The 27930-nt window shown below is 46.9% G+C and overlaps 1 protein-coding gene across 1 annotated transcript in view; it reads right to left on the bottom strand.

Moving 5' to 3' along the window:
- Positions 1-16876: 16876 nt before the first annotated feature.
- Positions 16877-27930, bottom strand: part of LOC144165783 (uncharacterized) — a 39711-nt gene continuing 28657 nt past the window's right edge. Inside the window, exon 3 of the mRNA XM_077695557.1 lies at positions 16877-20523. Coding sequence (XP_077551683.1) covers positions 19866-20523 — 658 coding nt within the window. The 3' untranslated portion in view covers positions 16877-19865. The remainder of the gene's footprint in view (positions 20524-27930) is intronic.

Here is a 27930-nt window from a genome sequence, read left to right as displayed (position 1 = left end):
GCCCACTAGAAAATAAGAACTTCCCGATTTTCGGAAGTTTTCCTTGCTAATATTTCAGAAGAGGAGATCTGCTGTACGCGGTACATGTGTGGGGACACCAAAGATTACCTTTCCTATTCTTGGCGCAATTGTCTCTAATTGTAATGCGCACATCTGCCTAGTAAACAACAGTTGCCGCCACTACCCTTCGTCCTCGGCACTGTACATTCCGATTATCTTTTGGCGCTGGTTTCATTTAGAGAACACACACCGCGATCTCAGGTCGCCCATTTAAGCATTCTGAACTTGCCGTGGTGCAAACTGTTGATAGCAGAAGCCGCGGTACATGTGTGGGGACACCAAAGATTACCTTTCCTATTCTTGGCGCAATTGTCTCTAATTGTAATGCGCACATCTGCCTAGTAAAAAACAGTTGCCGCCACTACCCTTCGTCCTCGGCACTGTACTACATTCCGATTATCTTTTGGCGCTGCTTTCATTTAGAGAACACACACCGCGATCTCAGGTCGCCCATTTAAGCATTCTGAACTTGCCGTGGTGCAAACTGTTGATAGCAGAAGCCGCCGCGCCGACATGCGTCGGAAGGTTCACAGAATTACGCTCGGACGGTGTCTTTTCGTGTGTGGAACGTAGCTTGTTCGAACGGGGCCAGTCAGCTGTGCGATGTCGCCTCACGTACACTGAAACTGTACGCAGGTACCATCGGCATACTACACCAAGCATAACAAGCGGTCACAGGTCAACATTACTCGAGAGCGGCTATTTTGCTGCGGTCTGGAAAGGCTGGCTGGGTCTCCACGCAATACATAATCACAAGCAACTTTCTCACGTTTTCAGATAGTGCTTCTAACAATATGAACTCCGGTTTATCTACTTTGTCGGCCCGAGAAAATCGGAGCTTCGTCCCGCTTTCGGTTACGCGACTCCATGTACGCGATACGGCAGCTGGCAGCAGCAGGGCAGCAACATCGCCGGCTGCTCCCGCAAGAACAAAAATTGTTTGTTTAGAAAAGTTTTAGCAGTTCAATGGTGCGTTATTTTGTACTGCAAATAAAAAAAAATGTGTATTTCGGACTACACTTCACAAAATAATGACAATTGTTAATGTTATGACGTCTTCATGACGTCATTATGACGTCACGCGTGGCAGCAGCCGTTGCCAGGGGGGCGTGGCTCGTGCCACGCGTGTGGCAGGAGACCTTGCCATATATATATATATATATATATATATATATATATATATATATATATAATATATATATGGCATTGCCAAAAAGTAACACTTACATGTATATATATGTATACATATAAGCTTTGATTCGGTAGCCGAAGCTAAATAACTAAAAATAGTACAAACAAAAATTTAAAATAAAAAGCAAAACAAATAAAATCGTTTAAAATAAAGACAATGCAATTTTTTTTTTTGGCGTAGGGCGGAGCGTAGGGCGATCAGCGTCATCAAGCGTCCGCGGAATTACATCATCGCTGGCACCCGGAAGTTACAGCAAGAAAAGGGCTCGCCCCTCGCATCTCGCTGGAATCAGTTGAAATACGGCAAAGCGGTAACTTTAGTCTGGAAAAGACGAAAACGACACCACGGCAGAGAAGAAAGCAACGACACGCATTTTCAGCGGTTGCCATGTCTGCGCAGTGTAGTTCGTCCTACGCACATTCGGCCGTAGCATGCTCGGCAGACACAGTCGCCAGCCGTGCCGGACACTGGTGTCATTTTCACCGAAGCGCCTCTCCACCGCAAGGTATAAAAAATTAAATTTTCGGTAATTCACGTGCCGAAGCAACAGCTGCGACATAAGGCGCGCAGTAATGTAGGGATCCGGATAAATGTCGACAACACGGGGATCTTTAACCTGCGCTGAAACCACGACACAGACGTTTTCGTTCCCTGCATCCATCGGGAAAATGCCGCCGCTGCCGGGAATCGAACGGCGTCCTTGAGCTCAGCTACGCAACGCCTCACCCACTCAGCCACCACGGCGTGTTTTCCACCGGAACTGATGCCGACGCCTGCATTGGGTCAGCAAACTAGAACACGGTGCAAAAAAAAAAAAAAAAAAAAAAAAACAAAAAAAACGCCAGTTTCGCAAAAATCGAAGAAGGCATTTATTATGGGCAGAAACGAAACGAAATAAAACGTCGTATTTTGCGTCTAATTACACAAATTTTCGACCTACTGTTCACTATTGCCGCGGTTTTGTTTGCGCCGCAAGCTGGGTGTGGGAAACGATGGATGGCGCATGCGGCCAAGTTGAAAGTCGCCCTCGAAATAGGTACGCACGTCCTCCCTGAGAACAGTCACGTAAGAATGGTCGGCGTGCTCTAGAGTAAAACGGCTGTGTCGATCTCCCAATCGCAAAAAAAAAAGTCAAAACCGTTAAACAATTTCCACAATATTACACGTCTTGTCAAAAGAAGAGCAGAAATGAGAGAAGGAACGGTAAGGCTCATGTAGTCACTATCATGAGCCGAATATTTTAAGAGCCTGCCGTTCTAGAAACTTACACGTATTCAAGAAACGCAAATGAAGGCCGTCATCAAGACAGCATACAAGGCAGCCCTCCTCGTTGCAGTTTTTACCGTGAGGTGCACTAACAATCTGTAGGTTACCAGGGTAGCAGAATGGACACCCACAGATGGGTCGTGAAGAAGGGGAGGCATCTAACGCTATGGAGGGAGAAAATAAAAAAAATTCGGAGGTAAAGTATAGACTTAGGAGAGAGAGAGAGAGAGAGAGAGAGAGAGAGAGAGAGAGAGAGAGAGAGAGAGAGAGAGAGAGAGAGAGAGAGAGAGAGAGAGAGAGAAACATTTTAATGTGCTCAGAGTGAAACCGGGAAACTGGGAAACCGGGAACCCATGCGTTTCCCTCGCCGTCTTGGTCCGTGTCACCAGGAGAGTCTGGTCCTCCGATTGACAGCTTGTCAACAGTCCCTCCCACAGCTAAGAAAGCCAACGGGTGGAGAGGGGTGGTAGGAGAATTATATGCTGGAGGGTACCTAGCTGTCGACAAAATTTGCCTAGAGCATGTACTGTGTAGGAAACAATAGATTCATTCGAACCGGGTGTACGTACGTCCCTGCTTGCAATTGTCGGAGTGTTATTTCCTGAGTTTTGCTGAGGGATGGGTGAGGGCACGGGAATTTTGGTCTGGTGGTCCGGTAAAATTGAGTAATTTCCTGATAGGTGAGAAGTGGCGTCGGAGCTGCTGTGACCTCGGGGGATCAGTGGGCCAGTTCGCGAGCCTGTTGGTGGGCAAAGTTGTTGCCCGTTACTATCCAAACGATCGCCACTCGGTGAGGTGGACGGTAGTGTTCAAGTTCCCGTAGGGTAGTTGGTGCCACCCGTCCTGAAAGAAAACTGCGGCAGGCTGCTTGAGAGTCAGTGATGATGACTTAGCTGGAGCTTTGGAGGAGGGCTAAGGCGATGGCGAGTTCTTCGGCGTCTCGCGGGGAGGATGCGCATGCAAATAAATGGTTTTTGGATGCTGTCACTGCAACCATGGTTTTGTTGTCAGCGTAGCTCACCGCATCGGTGTAGGACACATCACAGCGATTGCCATATAAGCGGTCGTGAGCTTGGCTGCGGGCGGTCCTGCGCTCGGGATGGAGGTCGGGGTTCTTATTATTTGGTAGGGGTCGTACCGAAATATGCTTACGCCCCTCAATTGACCAATGGGCCAGGCGGGTTGGTTCTGCACAGGGCCAGTTGATGCACTGCAGAACAAAGCGGCCTGCTGGAGTGTGTGTCAGACGGAGGCGCTGGCTTGCGAGATGACCTTCAATGAGTTTTTCGATGGTGTTATGAAGTCGCATTTGAAGAAACTTGGTTGTCGATGTACTCACGGGGAGCCAGAGGCCTTGTTTAAATGCTTTCCGAATGACCCTGTTATGTTTTTCAATGCCAGATTTGGTTATGGCCATGTTGGGGCGATATAGGCAGGGACTCCGGAACCGGGGGGACAGGGGGGGCGGTCGCCCCCCCAACATTTTTGCACAGGGGGCAGGGCCCCCCCACTTTTCGACCGCTTACTCTGAAATCAAAATTTTCACAAAACCTATAGTTAAGTGTTCAAACTGGCGGTTGTGTGGTCCAATGCTTTCCAAAAGTCTCTCTTTGCGAGCTTTGCGAGTCTCTCCCCAGGCTCCAGAGGCTCTCGCACTGCGTACTGCCGCGTGAGGTCGTTCTTCACAAACGACCTCACGCCTCAAGAAGAGTCGTACCGGTACCTTGGCGTTACCTTCAGCGCGGGACAGGATCGGTACTCGGCACATGCAGCCCACGTGCAGCAGTCGGCGCAGCGAGCGTGTCGCATCCTGCGCAAGCGCTGTTTATGGGGATGCAGCCGGTACATGATGGTGCGCGAGCTGTGGAAAGCCGTCCATGTGCCGTGCCTTACGTTTGCCAACGCTGTGGTCTGCTTGCCTCACACAACTCGCGCATGGCTGGAACGTTGCCAAAGCGAAGTGGGACGCGTGGCGCTGGGTTGCCATGGCTGCGTGGCTAAAGAGGCCATTCAAGGCGATATGGGCTGGTCGTCGTTCGAGGCCCGGGAAGCCCGAAGCAAGATCGCCTACGAGGAACGACTTCGGCGCATGGAGGACACACGCTGGGCTCGCCGTGTGTACCGGTACCACCACTTCACTGGAATCCGCACGCAATGGGGCGCCCGCCTCCACGTGCTTCGGCGGAAATTCGGCTTCTTCGAGCGTCCTACCTAGGAACCCGCTGAACAGCAACATGCCAGGGCAGTTCAGAAGCGGGTACGGGAGTCAGAGACCGCCGAATGGAGACCGGCTATGGGCGAAAAAAGCACCCTGCAGTTGTACCGCTACAACAAGACGGCGATATGCAGGGAGGCTATGTTCCACGACAGCACGGACGGCGGGTTGCTCTTCGAGGCCCGAGCGGGCGCGCTGCGGACATTAACGTATCGGCGCCGCTACGAGTCATCCCCTGACGTTCAAGCCGCGAGGTGCAGAGTGTGTGGTGAAGCAGAGGAGTCAATTGAACACATTGTGCTTCTATGTGACTCGCTGCAGCCGAAGCACCCAGATGGCGTGAGTCTGCCAGAGGCGCTGGGGTTCGTCGCTGCAGGTGCCGCCGCCGGTCGCAACGCTGCGCTGCAGGTGACAAAGGAAAGGCTCCAGCGGTGGTTTAAGGAGACCCGCCGGCGAGACTGACATGGCCTCGGGATTGTGAGTGGTGTGCCGTTGACTGCGCTGGTTCAAGGAGACCCGCCGGCGAGACTACCTTCGAGAGTGTGCGTGTTGTGCCGTTGACTGTCGTGCAGTCGTGTTGAGTGATGGGTGGCTACAGCGTACTGGCTGCTCGTGCGCCCTTCGACTTTTGTGGTTTTGGATTTCATAGTTATTGAGAAGTGTGCGTTTGTAGAGGGGTATGTAACACATGCATGTGTGTAGGTATGTATATATATATATGTATCACTATGCGCATAGGACATTTTATCTAATTTGTTCCTTTACTCTCCTTATGTACATACCTTGTTTTATGTTGTTCTGTGTTCTATTTTGAGTGCTGGTACGCTTGATGTATGCATTAGGCTAGGGCATTTCATGTCCGCCCGTTGCAAAGGGAGAAGCCCCATAATCATCATCAGCAGCAGCAGCAGTAAGTCAAAGACCCCCGGTGTCATCCTGTAAAACTTGAAAAAAAAAAAGCGTGGTCGCCCTCCCGCATGAGCCGCATCTGAAAAATAAGGAGAAAAGATCTGTCTGGAGGGTGGGAGAAATGTGCGGCCTCGTAAAATGCACCCCCTTTCAAAATGCGGGAACCGGCCCACTCGTCGCAGCCAACTCGTCCTAGGAAAACTGGTCATAGGGAAACTGGTCAAAGAGGGCATCTCGTTCTAGGTGATCCCGTACTAGGAAAAGTGGCAGCACGGACCTTCTCGTGCTAAGAAAACTCGTCTCGCGGTTCCATTTTTGGCCGATGTCGAGGAAATGGGGAAAGCAAGTTAGTGGCTTCTAATCTTATCATTACTCCCAGGTTGACCTCTTCAGAGTTCTGGGGGTCCCCTGCTTTTGTTAGTTTGCAGGCGGTGGTTGAAATGGTTTTTCCATTCATGATTGGACTTGCGCAAAACAAACAGGGACGAGGAAGGAACGACAAGGACGAGCGCACTCCTTCACACATGTTCCTCTGTCCCCTTCTTATTTCCCTTCTTGTTGCAAAAAAAATCAAATTTTCTTTACTGGGTAAGGGGTTTATTTTCAGGTTTATTTTTTTTTCTCCTTCCAAAAAATATTCCTCATGCTTTTTCTGTGGAGGGGGGGTCGACTTTTCGCAATAAAAGATGCCCATATTCGTTGTGTGTGTCACCCCTGAACCCCTCTCTCCCGTTTCTTACGAACCGGCAAGGGTGCCGTGCCCGTGTTGACTGTACCATGCGGTCCCCACATCCCCGTATGGCGGAACCCCTCCCGAGGACGGTTTTGCAGAAAGAGGCATTTTCATTCTTGCGATTGGGTAATTTTGTTTTGCTGCGTTTATCCCTAGCCTAGGGAACGGTGCTATAAAATGGCAGTGCCGAGGCTCTCCGGACGCAACAACGGCAATGTCTAAAAAACAGAAACGCCTCTCCGAGTTTTGGGAGAGCTCATCATTAAAGCGTCCACGTACAAGCGATGCCTCGACCTGTGAGTCAATTTCTTCAACTGATCTTACTTTACATTGTAACTGATGTCTTGTGTTGGCTGGCAATGTGCACAATTTTTCTGAAATATATGCATGTTGACTTCATGATGTTTACGCGAGTTCATAGTAATTCTGAAGTTCATTTATTTTGCCTCATTTTACTTGTTTCTATTCCACCACTTCCACATTCTTTTGTATAAATATTGTCATTTCCTCTACGGAGAGACATCGCCTTTCCTAACAAACTATTTCAATGGCTTTGTTCGCGCTTTCGTTTTCGTACATGCATTTTGTATTTTTTCATGACACATCGCCCGTATACATTCTTTCGCAACCTGTTTTGCGATGTAAGAGGTTTTTCTCACACTTGTTTGTGTTGATGGACACGTCTCGCCCTGAATTTTTAACTTGAATGTCGTATGTTTTTGTTACACATCGCATAGCATTGTATTTATTCTTTTACTTATCTTTTAAAAACTGCATTATTTTTGCCATTGCCCCGCCACCTTCCCCTAGTGGCTTTTCCACATGAGCGGTGCCATGACTGTTTGAATTAGAACTTTACAATTCTTTTCTGAACGCGATCGTTCAGAAAAATGCCGGGAGAAGTGTGCATGCTAGCTACCATATGTAGGGAGACACCTGGAGATTCATTGTGGGTGGCATTCTTTCCTCAAAGTACACAGAGTACACACAAAGTACACACGGACGAGGTGCCCGTGCGTGCATTGCGTCCAGTATCATCTGCGTGATTACAACTGCGCACGGCAAAATACAACCACAATAATCAACGTCACTAGCATAAGAGACCCGAAACGCGCTTTATAAACCCCCGAGCGGACGGTTGAACCTTAGCCCCCCCCCCGAAAAAAAATCCTGGCTACGCGCCTGTTCACAAGGTATATTGCGCCACATTTTTTTTTGTCGCCAGTTTGATTATTAATGTGTTTCTAATGACCCTTCGTATTTGTGCTTGGGCTGGCAGCAGGAAACAACTGTCATGAAAGTCAACCATATGACCATGCGAAAGGAGCAGCGAATATTGACGGTACGTCTTTGCGATGTTTTTTTTCTACCATGCTATTCATGTGCTTTTCATACTCTTTTGTGCGTGTCGCGCATTTTTAGCAGTTCTCGCTATTTTTTTTCAACGCATTATAAAAAATTCCCCCGCATTTCCCCGAGGGGGAGAATGTGAAAGTGCGAATGCACGGTTGTCGGCCCGCTTGCGGCGCTTGCGCTCGGCCCCCGCAGCCCACCGCCTCGCCACCTTCTCTTCCATCTCTTCCATCGGGTTTGTAGTATCACGTATACACCACGCAGTTATCAAGCCGCTATAACGCCGCTGAGTCGCCAACGCACGCCGCTGACGACGTAGTTTGAATGCGTTAAAGATATAAGGCGCGTCACTAACACTGATATCAGCGTCGCGTCCGTGGCTTGGTCGGTAGAGCGTCGCGCTGCGGCCGCAGAGTCCTCGGATCGAAACCTGGCGCCGGATGCTGTTTCTTTTTTAAATATAGAGGAGCACTGCGGACGCCGCCGCCGCCGACGCCGCCACCGCCGCCGCCGGCGGTGGATGGTTTGGGGTCGCTTATAAAGTGCATTCGCACTTAAAACGACTCATACAGTGTGGATCGACTAATAATTATTTTTATCTCACTTGTTACAGAGACCCCAGAAACGGTTGCACCAGGTGGTGAGGCCCGCTCGGCAACAGACTTCAGTCAGGTAACCTCGAATTGCGGCGCCTGCGCTCCGATGGAAATGGCAAGCCACAACGACTCGCCCCCGCATGTTCGATCACTGCCGCCAAAGAGCTACAAATTCCCAAGCAACCACAGTGGAAGGTCCTGGAAATATGCATGGTTTGAGAAATTCACGTGGCTCTCGTACGACTACGAACGCCGCGACGTCGTGTTTTGCCATTTATGTCAACTAGCATTAAAGGAAACAGGAGAAAAAGACGTTGCAGCAGTGGAACAATGTTTTATTCGCAACGGGTTCAATAATTGGAAAAAGGGTATCGAAAAATGTCAGTGCCATGAGAAGAGCCAATTTCACTGCCTCTCCGCGAGCCACCAACTGTCGAGAGAAAAGGGAATCCGTGTAGTGCAGTTGTTATTTCAACACAGCAGCAGACAGCAGGAGGAAGCCAGGCAGGCTCTGCGCGCAATAGTGAGTTCAGTGCGCTACGCCGCACGGGACAAGCTTTGCAAGGGCAAACCAAGGATGACGGAAATCTTCTTGACCTGCTAGATGAACGATCACAAGACGTGCCTGCTTTGAAGAAATGGCTGGAGCAGCGAGATAAATGGCTCAGCAGCGACATACAGAACGAGCTCATTGAAATCATGGCGCACACTGTGCAGCGGGACATCATCAAAGACATCAAATGCAGTCCATTTTATGGAATCATAGCTGACGGCACTGCTGACGTAACAGGGAATGAGCAATTCACATTTCGTGTGCGTTGGGTAGACGGAATAACACTGGAAGTTGGCGAGGAATTTTTTGGCATGTACAATGCACCCGACAGCAGGGCTGAGACCTTGTATAAAGCCGTGAGGGACATGATTTTGCGTCGTGGCGTGGACTTCCATAACCTAAGGGGGCACTGTTTTGATGGGGCCGCGAACATGGCAGGCAGATTTACTGGCGTGCAGAAAAGGATTACCGAAGCGGAACCACGGTCAATATTTGTGCACTGCAGCAACCACTGCCTAGACTTAGCACTCCAGGAGGTAGCAAGGAACTGCGGTGTCGTCGGCGACGCTCTGAACATTGTAAAGGATGTTTCCAATGCAATCCTGGAATCGAAAAACAGGAAGACTGTTTATTCAAGCGTCGTACTTCCTCCGGGTAATGATGGCGGTGAGCATGCAGGATTGTTCCGGACCAGCACCCTACTGTTACCACTGTGCCCAACGAGGTGGACAGTAAGAGTAAAATCAATGGAAAGGTTCGTTGAGAACTATGAAAGGGTGCAGGCGACTTTGAAGGAACTGCTAGAAGTTCAAAGCTCTCTGAGTGGCACAAGCAAGACAGCCACGAAAGGATATGAGAAGGTATTAAAGAAGTTCGAAACTTTACTAGGGATTAACCTTTCTATAGCACTGTTTGGCCCATGCGAGCAATTAGCGAGGATTCTTCAATGCCCAGTTTACCGCGCGGCAGGAGCCAAAGAAGCAGCAGAAGCCCTTTGTGACCGCTTGGCAAAGTTACGGTCTGACGCATCATTTGACGTCCTATGGCAGCGCACAAACTCAAGGGCAAGAGAGTTAGGTCTAAAGGAACCTAGTGTGACTAGAGTTTCGCAGCCACCCAGAAGGCTTCAGTTCACAGACAAGCCTCAGGAGCCTGCAGCGCTTGACACCAAGTCGTCACAGAGAAAAGAGTTTTTTGCCGCTATCGATCGTATTACCAACGAGATCCGACGGCGATTCGAACAGCCTGGCATGGAGCAGCTGATTGGCCTCGAGCGCATTTTCGCCGACGCTGCTGAAGGTCGATATTTCGCGGCAGACGACCTAAAGGATCTTTTAGAAGTACACGCTGCAGATTTTGACATCAGTAGGCTTTCAGCCAACTCGTGCTTCTCCCAACGCTCCTGCGTGACGAGGGTCCGGCCGCAAGTGAACGCATTCTATAGACACTGCAGGGTAAGACTGCAGATCTGCCAGAGATGATGGACCAGGTTGTCCGGTACCTGCAACTCGTGTGTTCTGTGCTTGCGTCAGCTGCTTCAGGAGAGCGATCTTTCAGTGCTCTGAGGCGAGTAAAAACATTTTTACGCAATCGAATGACGCAGAGGAGGTTGACACACCTTCTTCTGCTCCACGTGCACAAGAAGAGAGCTGCGGAACTGCAATTTGATGCTGTTATGAGAGAGTTTGTGTGTAGAACGGCAGAACGAACCTCAACCTTCGGCCGCCTTTGAGAGCCTCCCCTGCCCTGTCCCTCCCGTGCCAGCCATGAAGCTCGTCTATCGGCGCTAATAGCTTTGTAACTATAGTGTCTACTTTCTTGTTTATTGTAACATTTCTGGAGTTTCGCCCGTTCAAATTTACTTCACTGAAGGAGCGAATGCTGAAATATTAAAAAAAATGTTTCTCCAGCTTTCGAATCCGTTTCATCATTTGCGCAGTCTGCGCAAATGATGAAACTATTCCTTACTTCCTTACTTCTGAAACTATTTTAGTGTATACCAATGCAGAATAAAAGAGGATACAAACATGTGAAATAAATACGAATAAATATAAAAGAAAAAATAATAGACGTCAACAAAATTATACCAATTAATAAAATAATAAAATAAAAATATATAAAATGGCCAAATATGAGAAATAAAAAGAAAACAAAACGTACAAAGCCGACAGACGAAATCAAGAAGCTTGCGGGTATAAATTGGTCGCAGTTAGCACAGGACAGGGTTAATTGGAGAGCTATGGGAGAAGCGTTTGCCTTGCAGTGGGCGTAGACAAGCTGCTGCTGCTGCTGATGATGATGAAAATACGGCAGTACTTGCCCCCCAACTCCCAAAATAGTTCCGGAGTCCCTGGATATAGGTGAGGAGAGATATGACAAAAGCTTGAATTAGTCTCACTGTGTCCTTTTCTTTCATTCCTCGATGCCGGTTAGTTACCCGCCAAATCATATGCACGACTTGATCAGACATATTATGTAGTTTTAACAAGGCAAAGTCGTTTCCGGTATTGGCTTGTATGGCAAGGCCTTATATCTTGAGTGACTGGCTAGGTTTTGTCGAATGGCCATCAAAACATATTTGGATGGGCTCGGCGTGATGTCTTGGGGATCTTTCCGGATGATGACAAGTTCTGATTTCTGCAGTAAACAATCTAAGCAACAAGCCTGGGCGTAATGATTGACTTTACTGGAGCGGGTGAAGTCCTGCAGCGGACCTAACTTGGTTTTTGATGAAGATGACCATGAATAGGCCCCCAATGGTGTTTTTTAAAACACTTTGGAAGTATTCAGAGAAGCCGCTCTCCTAGCTCCAAGAGTGTGGCTCGGAGAACAAAATCGGGATGGGTCATCGTATGGAAGCCAGGCAACCCCCCCCCCCCCTTCTGGAAAAATATCGATTGCACGCCATCACAGACATGTCACCGATCCAGCGACTCCGCATGAAAAGTGTACCAAATACATGGATCTAAACCTACACACGGACAGGCGATATGGCAGTATCAACTTCATTCCAGGAAAGTTCCAGTATCATGAGAACACAGTATACACTGACTCCGGGGCGTACAAAGCAGGAGCAGAAATTGTCGTAGATGACCACTCCGATCATCTTTGTGACTGCATGACCCTCCTACGTATACAGAAAAAAAGTGGAAGTTCGAGTCACCCAGTTGGTGAACCGACAAGCGGATGTATCGAATAGAAGTGTAAACACCATTAAAGACTCTCAAAGGGCGGCTTTAGACTCTTGGATGCAGGGAGAGTACTTAAACGCATCGGTAAGATATTCCCATCCACAATAAAGAAAGTTAACGACGCAACATGGACAATGCGGCACGATGATCTCGAAGAGAACGAGGCACCGACCAAGAGGCACGCGAACACACGTGCCGTGCACATTGCGTTACGACTACGTACCGCACTCGTTTCCCAAAAAACGTTAAGAACGTCGCCTCATCCTAGGCCTAACTGCACGATATTTTCCTGTACTACAAGGGGGTCTAAATGCCGTAAAATTGCAAACTCTGTGGAAGATAAGCCAACAGATGTATCTGCGAATAAATGTGGGCCAAGATGGTCGGTGTGAACATCACACATCATCATATGTCTACTCTCTTCCACGCAACCGACCCATGTTCGAGGCTATGCTTAGGGGATAGCAATTCAAATGTTACATTTTCACATCTATAGAGATATGGGAGGGGTCTTTGACCAGCTCATTACCTCAGGATCAGCGCGAGCGGATTGAGAGGGCAAGGAGAGAAGTTGCTGCATTTGTGGCCTACCATCTGTTTACCGCCCTTTCCTACGCCCCAATTCACTCTCTGTCTCAGCGGAAAAGCAGAAACAGTCAGTCCGGCATAGACATTAGAGATTGAACACTTTCAAACACTTCCACTATCACCTTCACTCTCAAGCTGACCAACACCCCATAGCCACAACCTTTCGCGTTCACATCTTACGCCACAGAAGCACAGAGGGCCTCTACATGTCTCTCCTGGCCCACGGCGATTAAACACCTTAGCTGCCAGACTTTCTCTCCTCGCTTACCTTCAGTGCTCTAAAGTATCGTGAATGCAGCAATTCCATCCGACAACGTACGCTCCCTGAGAGTCGATGTAACGCTATCGCATTGTACATCTTAAGACCCAAACTTAGATGTCCTCTACAACTTTTTTTATTTATGGAAGAGAGTCCACAGGTGGACGTTGCAGAGTCAACTACGTGTATATGCTTGAAGAGGATGTAAAAAAGAGACCGCTTGGCCAAAACTGGCCAAGCGGTCCCTTTTGGGCAGCTTCCTATTTTTGCTTGTTCACTAAAAGTAGTAGAAGCCAAGCAAAGCTGTTCATTGACGGCCTGAAACCCCTTCACATACACAGAAATCATGAAAAAATTCCAATTACAATTCATTGACCATGCAAAAAGATAAGAAATGCAGATGAAATGCACCTTAAATAACTTGTGGATGAAAGCGTCGCTTACTTATAGCACGAAAAAAACAAAGTTGATCTCTTTCACACAACTTATGTACCCTTCCTTTTGCTCCCGAGAAGAAAATAAAGATTTTGTATATGTTTTGACTAGAGAGACATTCAGCACGGAGTGTCCTTCTCACAATAAATCTGCAATACGTTCTGCAGCCTCAGTACATTTAGAAGCAAACATCTACTTTCAGTACTGTTTCCTTGCGTGAAATACCGTCGAATGTCGAGACATAACTTCCCAGGGGTTCGGTATCACTTAAGGCTCCCTTACTAGTTATTCCCAAGAATGACTGGACTACTCCTAATGTGCCGCAGAAGGATGGACTAGGAACCGCAGTGTGGGTGGCTTCCTGATTAAGACCTACAAGCATTACTTGGAAGAACACATCGCCGGTCTCCTTGTTCCGTACGGCGTTACGGCACCGCCTGTACAGGCATCGACGTGAGTAACAGAAAGGATGTCCGTGGAGTCCCTTGCACGCTCTGACTTTAACGTCAGAGCGAATGATGTTTCGTGTGCTCGGACGCTCCTTCAATAACCGCCAAAGGGCGGTCGTTAGTTGATCCCCCCGAGACATTGTGCACAGCAGCAAAAGTATTTGAGTGGCAGTCGAAAGGAGCTTGAAGGGTTAAGTGGGGAAACTGCAGCCGACCGGATGTTCGCAGAAAAGAGGCTTGCAAAAATGTAATTGGTTGTTATTCCAGTGTCCACCTTCGTAGATTGTAGAAATTCCCTCTTTAACCCTGTTCTTGCCAAACTCTACTACTACAGAAGTCGTACAAATACAGTCTCCCATCTTGGGAGACTGTATTTGAATAGTAAAGAGAGGAACCATGGTCACTTGAGTACGTTTTGAAAATACGTTTATTGAGATTTCAAAAAGGAAGTTCGGCGCAGTCCCTCCATCCCATGTTACTGTGCACAAGACTGCACGAAGCGTGGTTAGGGAAAAGGATAAGGAAGGGCCAAGGTAAATATAAATGGTAGCGAAGCTTCGGGCAAAAAGCTTTCAGAACCTATTGCCAGTGACATCAGCATGGGGGCTTATGGGAGTGGCGATTGAAGCGGGACTAGGTGAGGAGGAAACAAACACTAGTAACAAAAAACCAAGTTTTGTTTAACAATAAAACAGCATTGATATTTTACGAACGATATGTATTTCTGAATCACATTTATTTAGGCACAGTGTGCAAATAATTTATGAAAATGTTGTTCATTCTCAAAAACCTTTTTTTTTAGCGCCCTCTGAAGAATGGCACATGCCATTTTTCTGTGATGCAGACTTTGTAGTGCTCGGAAAGGCGCTCCTAAAGTTCGTCTGCTAGGAAGCGCCCCTCGCTTGTTTTGGCGGTGCGCATTTGCATTCGTTTTTCCTTGTTAATTTGGTGTGCACTTAAGTTTTTCTGTGCGAGTTGCGAGGTGCGTTGTATCGTCGGTGAACACGTTTAGTACCGTGCCCGGCGGGCACGGTAAACTATGTGACGATGCTGCCAACGGTTGGAGCGGAGCGCTTTCCTCGGTACCTACGGAAACGATGTGCTGTACAAGGTTGCAACAGCAACTCCCGTACGCCTGGCGTTTTACTGCACCATTTTCCTCTCATTTCCACAGCTAACGCGAAACTATAGAACTGTTAATACGTGCACGGGGGTTGTGTAAGGAGACGTGGTGGTGCTTCGAAAAAAAATGGGTCTAAAGCTTTGTTATATCACAGTTATCTTTTGATTTCACCTTAGGCTGTCTTGGAGCAAGTGGTGTCAATTACTCTAGGACTTCTCAGCGTAGTACCACTCGAATTTAAACGAGTCGCTTTAATTGTCTATATCAGTGCCTCCTCTATTGCATTACAACGCTTGTAGTGATCGTTGCTTCCCGCACTTGTATGCGCAATCATTATTCCCATCGCAGTACTGTGTTGTGCTGCTCCGTGCTGCGCTGCTGCAAGATCTTTCCTGCTATGTGCTTTTACATACTGCTGTCGCTTTCTTTTGCATTGATCCATTTTTCCTCTTTTTACTTATCTGTTGCGACACTTGTCTAACAATGCAACCAGGAAATTGCAGGTGTGAATGCTGAGGGAACTTACTGTAGAAACCCATGTCTACTTGATAAGACGCCGGGACAGCTGCGTTGTGCTCGCTGCACTTTCGTGAATCGGCATTCCTGCGGCCCGGTTTTCTGCGTGAAGAAGCAGTGCCTAGTTCTTTTCTCTTGTTTGGAAGTAGTTCTGCTGTAGACGCTTTCATTGCTCATAATGCTATGTGCTACGGGTAAAGTCAATTTTTCGGCGCGTAAGGAAAATCATAATGCACGTAGTGCCCACGAACATTTTGTACTTATTGTATACGTGCTGATTTTGTGCAGTGTGGTAAAGTTGTTTTATGTTTATCCTGGAATAAAATTCAAATGTCTTGATTGTAGCTTGACTATGCGTTATTTCTTCTCTTAGAACAGAAGTACACAAACTGAGCAAGCATTATATAACCTTGACCTATACTTAAGGCACGCACGCAACCTGCGTATGTGCGGCGCAATTAAACCCAGCAGTGGCGTTGGTAGAAATTTGTATCGGGGTAAGGAGTGGGCACGTTTTTGATATGAAAGGGGGGCCGGGGAGAGTGGTCAAGTGTCATTTTGCGCTCTGTATCTCAAGGCAGAAAAAACAATTCCGGTCGGGAGGGGGGGGGGGGGGTACGTGCCCGGTTCCCGGTTTGCCACCCACTGCAATGAAAATAAACAACCGATTGCTTTTATACAGCAGTGGAAGGCATGAATACAGAATAAAGGTTCAGAGAAAATGCGAGATGTTTTTATAAACACCGAGGCGAATCATACGACAGTATGCTTAAGTACGTTTCTCTAGTCACGAGTCTGTACTAGTTAAGCTGGCGTTGACTTGAAGCACGCACACCAAGGGCTCGCCAACTTGCGTCAGATGGCAATGACATGAGCCCTCAGCGATTAGAGGCCTGCTAAAGCTATTTTGAACTCAAATTTTCGCGCTAATGCCACCGAAATGACGTCACTTTCTGACGGGATCTTGCGTCACATCCTGTTTATTTTTTGTTCCGCCGGAAGTGTTCCCTCCTCACACAGATGGCGCTAAGCCCAATGAGCAGCTTAAGAGCCGCCATTTTCTGAACGTATGGGCTTCTATGGAAGCTTCGCTACATGTTACATTTACCTTGGAAGGGACTCAAACACAGAACTAGAGGTCATTTAACAGGGTAATGCGTGGTGTAAAAGTGAATAGCATGAGGTCAGATCCATAGATAGTTTTTCAAATCAAATCAAATCAAATTTTATTTTCAACAATACAATGTTGAAGGTCACCCTGGCATAAAAGCTGCCAGACGCAGCTTGACAGGGCCAGGGGGCCCAATATAAACTTCAATGACACGCATGCATACAGTGATAATTAAAAACAACAAAATTTGTACAATCATGTGATATACCAAGTTTATTAAAAAAAACATCTGTGTAAAAACAGCATTGAATTTGCAACAGAAGGGGAGCAGGCAATCGCAGACAAAACGTTTCCCGTACTTCACACTTACTAAAAGCATTCAGCAAACAGACCGACAAAATATGCAAATAAAACTCTGCACACAATATTTACCTGTTGACATAAGCATCACGAAGGGCATGTCGCGTAAACCGCCGCCCTGAAAATTCGACGCTGTTTCTGTTTAATATGGATGGAATGTTAGGTGCCAATGCTTGGAAAAAGTAATTAGTTTGGGGAAATGGTACTAGCCACATATCAGGTTTGCGAGTTGAGTAATTCTGGGTCCGGATTGTTAGGCAAGATAATCGTTTCAGGAACTGCTGATTGAGAGCATCAGAAAAGTGGAATTGGAAAAGTAGGCGGTAATCGTATAGATTATCGATCCTTATTAATTTATGCCGTGAAAAAAGTGCTCGAGTAGGATGAAGGTAGTGTACGTTGTCAATGCAGCGAACTTCCTTCTTCTCTAACAACATTAGGGTGGTAATATTATTTTTGGTTGTAGTGCCCCAAACCAACGTGCAATAGTTTAAACGTAATCTAAATATACAGTGGTGAATTTGAAGTTTAATATTGAGTGGGAAGAAGTCCCGGCACCGATACAGTACACCCACAGCAGAAAATAATTGTTTGGTCAACATTTGAATGTGTGCATCCCAGCTCATGTGACGTGAAAGCACCACTACCAAAACTTTGTGTTGCTCTACTAGATCGATCTTAGAATTACCTAGATAAAGCTCTTGCGTAACGGATACACGTTTATTTTTTGGTGTGAACAAGATAGCTTTTGACTTTTTTGTGTTGATTTTTAAGCAGTTTGCTTCGGACCACTCGCGCAGTTTATCTTGTAACAGCATTTGCAGCAGAGAACAAATTGGTAATGCTATCTGAGGACAGAAACAGGCGCGTGTCGTCAGCATATAAGACAAACTGTGAACGGTTATTGATACAAATGAGATCATTCACGTATACATTAAATAAAAAAAGGTCTAAAACACTTCCTTGCGGTACAACGCACCGTATTTGTTGAAATGACGACTGATACCCATTTATCGCCACGCATTGTTCACGTCCGTTGATATAAGATTACATAAGTGAATGCGACACCCCACGAATTCCATACTGATTTATTTTATGATGTAATATATTGTGATTTAGTGCATCAAAAGCTTTGCTGTAGTCAACAAATATTCCCAGAGTTAGTCTACTAGCTTCAATGTTTTTTATTTCTAATTCCTTTTGTACTAAGAGGGCGGACTCGGTCGAACAGCCTTTCCGGAAGCCATGCTGTCATTCAGGCAAAATTTGGTGTTTTAGAAAGAAAGCATTCAAGCGGGACAGAATAAATTTTCTAGAGCCTTTGAAAAAATTGGAAGGACCGATATAGGCCTGTAGTTGGCGGCATCATTCTTGTCCCCTCCTTTGAATATAAGTTATATAACCGACACTTTCGCTCGTTTCATGTCAGCTGGGAAGCATCCGGTTTGCAGGGCAAGGTTATAAATATGAACTAGGTAATAGCAGATGACGTCGAGGACATGTTTGACGGGGCGTATTTGTATATTGTCAACATCGACACTTTTGCTATTTTTGAGGGACTCAAAAGTGCGTTGCACTTCCGAAAAGTCTGTTGGCTGCAAGAACGCGGTATCAGGAATGTCGCACTGAACACGGTACGATCAAACACTGGGAGGTACGGTACTAGGAATGGCGTTGATGTAATGGGCATTGAAGTGTTCGGAGAGAGCAGTATTATTCAGCGCTTGGCCGTTAACAATCATTTCAAATTTATCATTTGGCACTGTGGGGGCATTCAGGGCATCATTGATAATTTTCCAGACGCCGTCTGGACGCGAACTTTGAGCCTCATAAAATAGCTTCTGGTAATAAATGGTTTTCGCCTTGCGCAGCTAAGCGGTCACCCGGTTGCGAATTTTCTTAAAGGAAACGAGGGTAAAAATGTTCCAGGCTTGTGATTGCACTCGTGAGACATCTGCGCGACGTAGACGCATAGGAAGGTAGATATGTACACTAGAAATACCAAAACCAACAACATACCAGAAAGAAACGCATTCCTCACTACGAAGCAAGCATCTTGAAGAAATGAACAGTGGTGCCCTCAGAATGCACAATATGTTCGCACGAGAAACCTCATACGCCTGGTACACGACAAATTTAGAGCAAATGACATTACGTGTTAATGCCATTCGCTTTGGCAGTACGGGTCTACACGGCGAAAGATACGCAATTTGATAATAAGAGCAGTGACGATTAACAAACTGACAGAATGGTAAGATAATCGAAATAGATTGTACATTTATACATTTCTGAAAACAAAACAAGTCAACTTTTGAAAAAAAAAAAGTATCACATTTATAACCGGCATAACTGGACGTCGAATAAAAAAGCACAAATCCGGCCGGTTGTCTGCGCAGTTGTTTCAACACAACACAACATGATAAAAATATACATTTACTTAGTGTTTACGCACGAGAACATATCGATTTACTCAGAGTCTCTGAACAGTGAAACAGTGTTCTGCGGTTTATTATTAAACTTTCTCGTTCAGTGGCACGCCTGCACTGTCGAGACTACTGTAGTAAGCTAATGACATTGTGTTCCAAGAACTCATTCGATTGCCGAGTGCCCTTCCTACTGCATGTCATTTGGTATTGTCGTGTACCGCCACACTAATGGTATCAACAGCAAATGTCATTTGCTGTTTCTGTCTTCAGATTTGCAGTACGTAATAAAATGCAGCGAAAATTTCGGCCTCTTGACAACGCCATGCCAGATAGTCTGACTTTTTTAAAAAGACTGGAAGGTATCATACCTTATATGTGAGCAGGAATCGGTGATTTTCACTGCGTAATTGAAAAAGGTGTGGCCATTAGTCCAGGCATAAATGACGCTTCAGGCGGTTAGCTAGCGCCCGGACGGCCGCTTGAATGAAACTGCGCATGCGCGCGACCATCACGCCGAGCTAACAGTTTCTTCAGTTACTTCCATGAGCCAACACCACTTCGGGTTGGCTAAGCGAAGCTCGAGTGCTTGTCCTCCCAACAGGCTCGCCAACGGACGGGACCGGCACGGATGCCACTTGCGCTTCATGGCTGTCACCGATAGCAAGGCGCGGAGTTTCCAGACGTACACCCAGAAAGTGCAGAGTTGACGCACCCATTGCAGCATCTGCCTTGCAGCTTTGAGGTCTCTCTTCCAGAGACGTGACAGTGGGCCAGGTCAAAATTGGCGAGGAGACTGACTGAATGTGAGGGGGATTGCAGCGGCCTCGCAGGCGACACTTTGCAAACTGAACGGCGTCTGCGGCACTGCTCTCGGTTTCTTTACCGCCCGAGAGGATCACTACGTGAGGAATCAGTGAAGCGGATGCCTGTAGATAGAGAAAGTCTGTGGCGCCCCGCCTGTCCACTTTGCTCCGTAGAACGAAGGTGGCAGCACGATCCAGCATCACGCAGTTCCGGAGGACAATGCGGCTGATGGCAGTGGTAGTCCAGTCGGCGCCCCTCGAGTCGGTCATGGTAAGCTTGACCACGTAGCCGTTGTACGAGAGGCCCCGAGCAAGCATGTTCAGACAGGCCGGCCCGGAGCTCATGCTCTCGAACACCATCGAAATCCGCACCAGGGACTTGTTCCTGCATAACACACCAGACGGTTCACGACAGCTGATCGAAGACGTCATTCATACCATTCAATTTCAACAGGCACAGACATCTCTATGAGAATGATTATGATGGTTTGAAAGCTTAAGGGTACGTTCTATTCCAATTTTCCTCCTCAGGTTTTATTTACGCCTTTAACATTTTATATGCTGCCTTTATATGCGCCTTTATATGCAACCAAGCGCTTGAGTTGTCTTCTCCTGTCTACTGGTGTTTCGCGCCGTTTCACCAAAATGAGTCTGTACCAACTGGCATAGTTCTCGACTTTTTTTAACCTTTAACCTTTTTTAATGTGAAGCAGTATATGTATACCACCCCCAGTTTTCATTCCGGTGAAGCCGCTTTACTCGGCGCCGCTCCGGGGTTCTTCGTCGCCAACGCCGACCTCGGGCCTCTCTCACAACTGTTATTCCCCTCGCCACCATCGATGCCTCTTTCACAAGTTCCACAATCAGCTTACAACGGCGGTAGCGCCGTTATCAGATGATTGCAGAGAATACATGGAAGCGCGAACGGGCGTAAAAAAACGACAGAGAGCCGCCGCCGCCGTTGCCGCCTCAAATCCCGTTTTGCAAAGTAGGTGCGAATACCCCCCGGTCGAAGAAACACTTGCCCGGTCGGAACGCCAGCGTGAGCAAATAATTCTTGTTCAGTTTAAAAGGCTTCCTGAGAAACGTTTTGGACGGTGCATCTCACGCCTATGTATGCGCCCATCACTGGTTGCCGGTTTATGCGTGCAAGAGTTGGGGGTGGAAGAGTGGGGCGTGAACGTAAAGCTGGGCTTCATGTCGCCACCGATGACATGTCCGTTTTGCTGGTGGGAGATTTAAACATGGAAGTCTTATGGTTCAATGCGCCCTTGTCAGCTGTCCGTAATCGAGCGGTGCGGGTCTGGGTTGGTGTGTTACACAGATAGTAAAGACGCCTACGATGGGGGATGGAAACGGAGTCACATGTTTGTCCACCAGAATAAAGCTCGAGGCCTTCTAGGTTTAACTCGCTATGGTACAGAAGCATATCGTTCGCTTGGAGGAAGAAGAACTGAAGAAGCGTCGGCCCAAAAATAAGCGCGAATAAGCGCGAAAACATCAGAAAGTCGCTGCTTACGCCATTTTCGCCTCGAGTTCCAGCTCGTCGAGTAGCTGCGAATTCCTCCCGGATGAACAGGAACATGTCCGCTTGGAACACCGACGTGGGCCGATATTACGGTTTAGCTTAAAGTGTGTGCACAGCGACATTTTCGACGGTTTCTTTCACTTCTAAGCACACGCTCATAACCACTTTCCGGCGTGCACGGGTTGGGAGGTGGGGGTGGGCGTACACGCTAAGTTACAGTTATTCATACGCTTACTGATGACATGTCCGCTGTGCTGGAGGGACGTTTAACCGTGGACGTCAAACGGCCTAATCCGACCTGTCGGGTGTCCTCTCAGTGGTCGAGGGGATCGGGTTGGTGTTTTATACACAAACAGTAAGATGCCTTCGACGTGGAAGTGAAACAAACTACTCCATGTTTGTCCCCGAGACTAAAGCTCCGGTCCTTCCGAGTTTCGTTCCGCTGATTGGCTATGAATTATGCTTAATCGCAAGTCATAAACAAACGTGTTTTGTTTCGTTCCCTCCGTAGACTGCGCCCAGCTTCGCAGTACATCCTTCTTCACAGAGTGGTAGGGCACCAACTTTGTTTTGCATTTTGGAGTTCTAGAGATCATACGACGTTTTTTTAATGCATAAATGGTTTTTTCACAGAGGTTGACCCTGGCCTTTCGGAGTCTTTAATTAACGCTATTTATCTTACGATATCCTACATAATGTGATGATTTAGGCTATTATTTATAATTTTTTTGATTAGGGAACAGCAATCGTACCCACTGCGTGGCGCGAGAAACACACTTTCAAGTTTATTATACTGGACCGAAAATTCTTCAAAGAGCATTAAAAACCCCGTGATGAGCGATGACCTTGCACAGAACGCTCCAGTGGTTAAACAGTAGTAAAAGCCGGGATATCCATTAGCTACAAATAAAACTCGTGAAACGCGTATCGAGGCTGATTCCATCACTACCGGAATATTAAATAAACCTAATCTTTGCATCAGGCTGTTTTCCGAAAAATCTCCCGGATGCCAAAGTTACGGTTTCTAAGGGTGGCGATAAAAGATAGTTTTAGCATATCGTTACCGGGCTTGCGTTACCGTTTACCGTGTTACCGGAAGCCAGAGTTTCAGTTTACCGCTGAAAATGGTAAGACACATTTTAGCACACCCTTTGTGGTTTGCGTATTCCGGCTGCCGTGGACCAGGTAGCGACATCTGCAGAATTAGTCTAAAAGCAAATCACGCATAATTTTGTTGCTCATATTTATTTGCTTAGCTTGACTATTTCACTTTTCGGGTGAAGCGTTCACAAAAACTGCAGTTGTTTTGAGAATACTGTAGCCATCACCTGTAGAGCTTTAAAATGAAACGTGTTGGGGGCGCCATCTACTGGGTAGAGTTAGAATCAAGGTAAAATAAGATTCGCCCCCGCGCTGAATCTTTAGGCAAGAAATGGGTAAAATATGCCGTAGTAATTACTCAATAACCTATACACTACCTTTCCCAGGTCAGTTTTGGAAGCCCAAAAGTACTTTTCGAGATCAGAAACTCATCTGAACTATTTGAAGCGGGCAAGGCTCAGCCCGAGTAGGGGCGGCCATTTTGCTCGCCCATCGGAGAAAAATAGTCGTTTGTCGTTCTCCAGAGCATTATTTAACTAGAAAAACGTAATAAACAGCATGAAATAAGTTCACTTTTATCGGCTGTATCAAGCATAAAGCGCCGAGCGCCCTGCATTTACTGTAATCAATACGCGACGGTACCCTTCGTTGCTCAGGAAGCTCGCTGGCGACGGTAAAGCCTGTGCCGGGAAGTTACCGTTCGTACCTCTCGCGCATGCGCACTCGACTCCCGCAAACAAACACGGTAACGCTATGTTAAACTCTAAAAATAAAGGCTGGGTTTAGGAAAGGATACGAAACCATGGATCACATCCGTGTTGTCAATCAAGTTATAGAAAAATCCGCAGAGTACGCTAAACCCATTTATAGACTGTTAAGAAAGCGTTTCATTCCGTGCTCACTGCAGCCGTGCTAGAACCACCAAAAGACCAGGGAATAGAGGAGACTTACTAAAACTTATAGAAGACACATATAAAGAATGCAAGGGCAGGAAAACCCTCCACAGCAAAGCGATAAATTTCAGATCTGGAAGAAAGTAAGACAGGGAGATACCATCTTGCCAATACTATTCACAGCATGTCTGGAGGGGGTATTTAGAAAGCTGGACTGAAAAAAACATTGGATTGAGGATAAACGGGGAATACTTGAGCCATTTGAGTTTTGCAGACGACTTGATCTTGGTGGGTGAGACTGCAGAATACACGCAAACAATGCTTGAGGAACGACAATCAGGAAGCACGGCCATGGGGCTAAAAATAAATAGGAACAAATCTAAGGAAATGAGGAATAAGTGTGCCAAAAACGTCCTCCGCAGCTCAGGAAACTAAACGCTAGAAGTAAAAGAAGTGAAAGAACGCTAGAAGTAACTACCTCGGACAGATGGTTGGTGTTGACCCCAACCACGAGAGAGAAATCCGGGGTAGAATAGGTGTGTTGGGGAGCACTCGGCAAGCACTCCCAAATAATGATAAGCTACCCCTGTCCCTCAAAAGAAAAATGTGCAACCAGTGCATACTGCCGGTTATCACATGCGGAGCTGAAACGAGGTGCCTTAGTGAACAACTGGAAAGAAAACTTAGGTCGGCTCAACGGGCCATGGAAAGAAGGTTATGAATAACACTCAGGGACAGGAAACGAGCTTCCTGAATCAGAGAACAAACCACAGTAGAAGATATAGTTCAAATAATAATAAAAAAAGAAATGGACTTGCGCCGGCCACGTAGTGAGACGAACCGACAACCGATGGACAGTTAGGGTAGAAGGGGAAGGCCATTCATCCGATAGAGGGAAGAAATAAAAAAAAATCTGTTGACTCGAGCAGCGCAGGACCGGAGCGGTTGGAAGTCAATGGGAGAGGCCTTCGTCCTGCAGTGGACCTGAGTAGGCTGATCATGACACTTGTCCTGTCGCCTTTCTTGCGTCCGTCCATATTTTAGCGCTTCAACCATGGCGCAAAGTTCCGACCAACTTGCCCAGCAGCAAGTTCTTCTTAATTGCCATTCGTACAGGCGTGCTGCAAGGCAGTATTCTAGGCCATGTAATATTAAACTTTTATATTACCGTTTTGCCCAAACCAACGATAGCACCAAGATCATCCTAAATGATGACGATGCAACCCTAATTCTCTGTGGTCCAACAATTCCAGAACTAAGGAAAAAAGCCCAGGACATCCCTGTGCGATTATATTCTTGGTCTCTTATATTCTGCTGAGACCTTGGTCTCAGCAGATCAACGTAGAGCCACTAACTAACAGCGCCGTAGCCGCTACGCCACTGCGGCGAGGTCGCACAAGCGCCAAGAAGCGCCTGATAAACAGACGCGGCAAAATGATTAATTATGTGCCGATACAAAAGCGTAGTATGAAAAACCAAGAATCATATCACGGCATTCTAGCTTATACGCTACAATGACGTGGTACGCTGAAGATCAGATGGGGGGCAATGCGGAGACGGAGGTTCGCTATAGCACCTGTGCAATGAACAAAACAAAAATTTGTAGAGAGAAACATTGCGCATCACAAAAACACAAAGCGCTCGCAGGAAATACAAGGCGGCCCTTATAAGTACTACGCGTCTCGGTAAATAATAAAGAGCCGTGTGGAGACAAGCTTTTGAATTATGTAGCATGGAGGAAACCAAAAAAATGTTCTTGAATGAAAAAGTTGAGATTTTTTTTTCGATAAAACGGCTTCGATTAAACGTCCGTCGATAAAACGGCTTCGATAAAACGGCTTCGATGAGACGGCGTCCGATAAAACGCTTTTCGGATCCCTTTGATGGTTATCTTTATCGCCAGCACCAACGGCTCTGTGTGATTGGCTTTCCGCAGCAGAGACGTCATTTAGCTTCTGCTTTTGTGGCGGTTTTCTTTAAAGTAGCTATCAAGTGAGTTCATTTCTGTGACTGAAAGGAAGCTGGTCAACAGCCGTGATCTAGCTCAAATGACGTCACTCATGTGGTCAAACATTGTACAGATCGAGAAAGACAAAAAAAATTTCCCCGCATTTCCCCGAGGGGGAGAATGTGAAAGTGCGAATGCACGGTTGTCGGCCCGCTTGCGGCGCTTGCGCTCGGCCCCCGCAGCCCACCGCCTCGCCGCCTTCTCTTCCATCTCTTCCATCGGGTTTGTAGTATCACGTGTACACCACGCAGTTATCAAGCCGCTATAACGCCGCTGAGTCGCCAACGCACGCCGCTGACGACGTAGTTTGAATGCGTTAAAGATATAAGGCGCGTCACTAACACTGATATCAGCGTCGCGTCCGTGGCTTGGTCGGTAGAGCGTCGCGCTGCGGCCGCAAAGTCCTCGGATCGAAACCTGGCGCCGGATGCTGTTTCTTTTTTAAATATAGAGGAGCACTGCGGACGCCGCCGCCGCCGCCGCCGCCGCCGGCGGTGGATGGTTTGGGGTCGCTTATAAAGTGCATTCGCACTTAATATTTTGGTGAAGTTCATGCGTTATCTGATGGGTGTGGAGCAGCAGTGCTTGTCTGGGGTACTTTGTTGCCAACTGCTCTGAGCGCTGGTTGCACGAAATGAATTTTTGTGAACGCCACTTGTTGAAATCGCCAATATTTTGGTGTTTGTCGGCTCGGCCTGTTGCAGTCTACGGTACTTTTTACTAACGCCATTTACCGAAGGGATGCGCCTTTCATTGCTTATTCGCAGGTTTTAACTTTAGGTTCATCGTCCCTTCCTATATTGTCTTCAAGTTACTGTAAGATATGCCTCACTGATACCAGCTCTTTCGTGTCTTTCCTTTCTTTCGTCCGTGGGTGTTTGCCGTGTTGTACCATTACATGTTTTTTTTTTTTGCACGGGAATGAGGATGGACTTTTAATCTTATCCTCAATTTCCCTGTTCATTCTCCTCTGAAGTTGCTTCAAGTACGTATTTATACACATAGTATGATGGGACGTTTCCATGCGCAAACTTCTCGGGGAACGGCATTGTGTGCTTCATTGTTCAAAACTTTCACTGTTTATTTTCGCAGACTGTAGGTTGTGGATGGCAGTTTATTCCAGTGTCCAATTACTTAACTTTGTTGATTATTTCTGTGTTTCGAAAGTTAATGTTTAGAATTCGAGCACTTGTATGTTTTTGTTTAATACTTTCTATAGCTTAATACTTTTATTGCGCAACCGACTGGTTGCATTTTTAGCTCTCCTTTTTTATTGCATTCTCGGGGACGGGGAGGAAAGAAGCTTTTTCGAGGTTTGAGGTTTTTTGTTGGTAATTGGGGAGGATTGGCCAGAAAACGCTAAAAAGAGTAGCTGCTAATCGTGTTTTGTGAAGTTTTGTGATTTACTGAAAAACATCATTTTAGGGACCGAAAAAAAAAAGTCCCAGTAAAGGTTGATTCGTTGTGCTTCTTTGATGTTTCGGTGCCTCGCCGATGTAGTGGCGAGAGACAGAAGCCTTCTTGATGATGATCTGCGTTGGTGCCTGATGGTTGCGGCACTGATGACACGAGCACGATACTTGATGAGCGTTTTTCAAAGGTTCCCAGACAGTTTATCGAACGCCGTTTTATCGAAAAACTGCCCGTTTTATCGAACGCCGTTTTATCTAATGCCGTTTTATCGAACCACCTACGTCCGTTTTATCGAAAGTTGGTTTTTGCGGCTTTCATTTTATTTTCGGGTTTTATTTTGTTTAACTGGCCATGACATTAACGTAGCCTGCAGTTAGCTTCATTCTACATTGTCTCTGCCATGCATTACATAAAAAACCCGCCTATATATGTTGACGCGTCTTTGCCGTGTTTTCGATCACATTTGTTCTATTCGATTTTTTTTTGGGGCCTTCATTGATTGCACTCAAACATGTATGTCCCCCTTGCGCATATTACAGAATTTGCCACTATAGTAGCAACCCTAACCCGTGCGCACTATTTCATAGATGTGTATCAGTGTATTTGGGTTGGTGTTGCCAAATATATCCCTTGCCCCATGGTTCATCAATACGGGATCCACACTCCTGCCCTTCCCCAACTTTTCTAGTCACGTGGTATGCACGCGACTCCTAATCGGGCCTTGTGGTCCCATTGTTTGCACCTGGAGAAATATCGCGCGAAGAACTTCGCAAATATTAGTGCTATATGAATGGAACGGGAGGAGGGGGGGAAGGGGGGTGTGACAATGAAAGTGAGGCTCCAACAGCG

This window comes from Haemaphysalis longicornis, unplaced genomic scaffold (genome assembly GCF_048455015.1).
Source record: "Haemaphysalis longicornis isolate Haplotype H1 unplaced genomic scaffold, Haemaphysalis longicornis Haplotype H1 scaffold_1, whole genome shotgun sequence".
NCBI lineage: Eukaryota > Metazoa > Arthropoda > Arachnida > Ixodida > Ixodidae > Haemaphysalis > Haemaphysalis longicornis.
The sequence above is the reverse complement of the archived record's forward strand: the minus strand, read 5'-3'. Positions and strand labels throughout refer to the sequence as shown.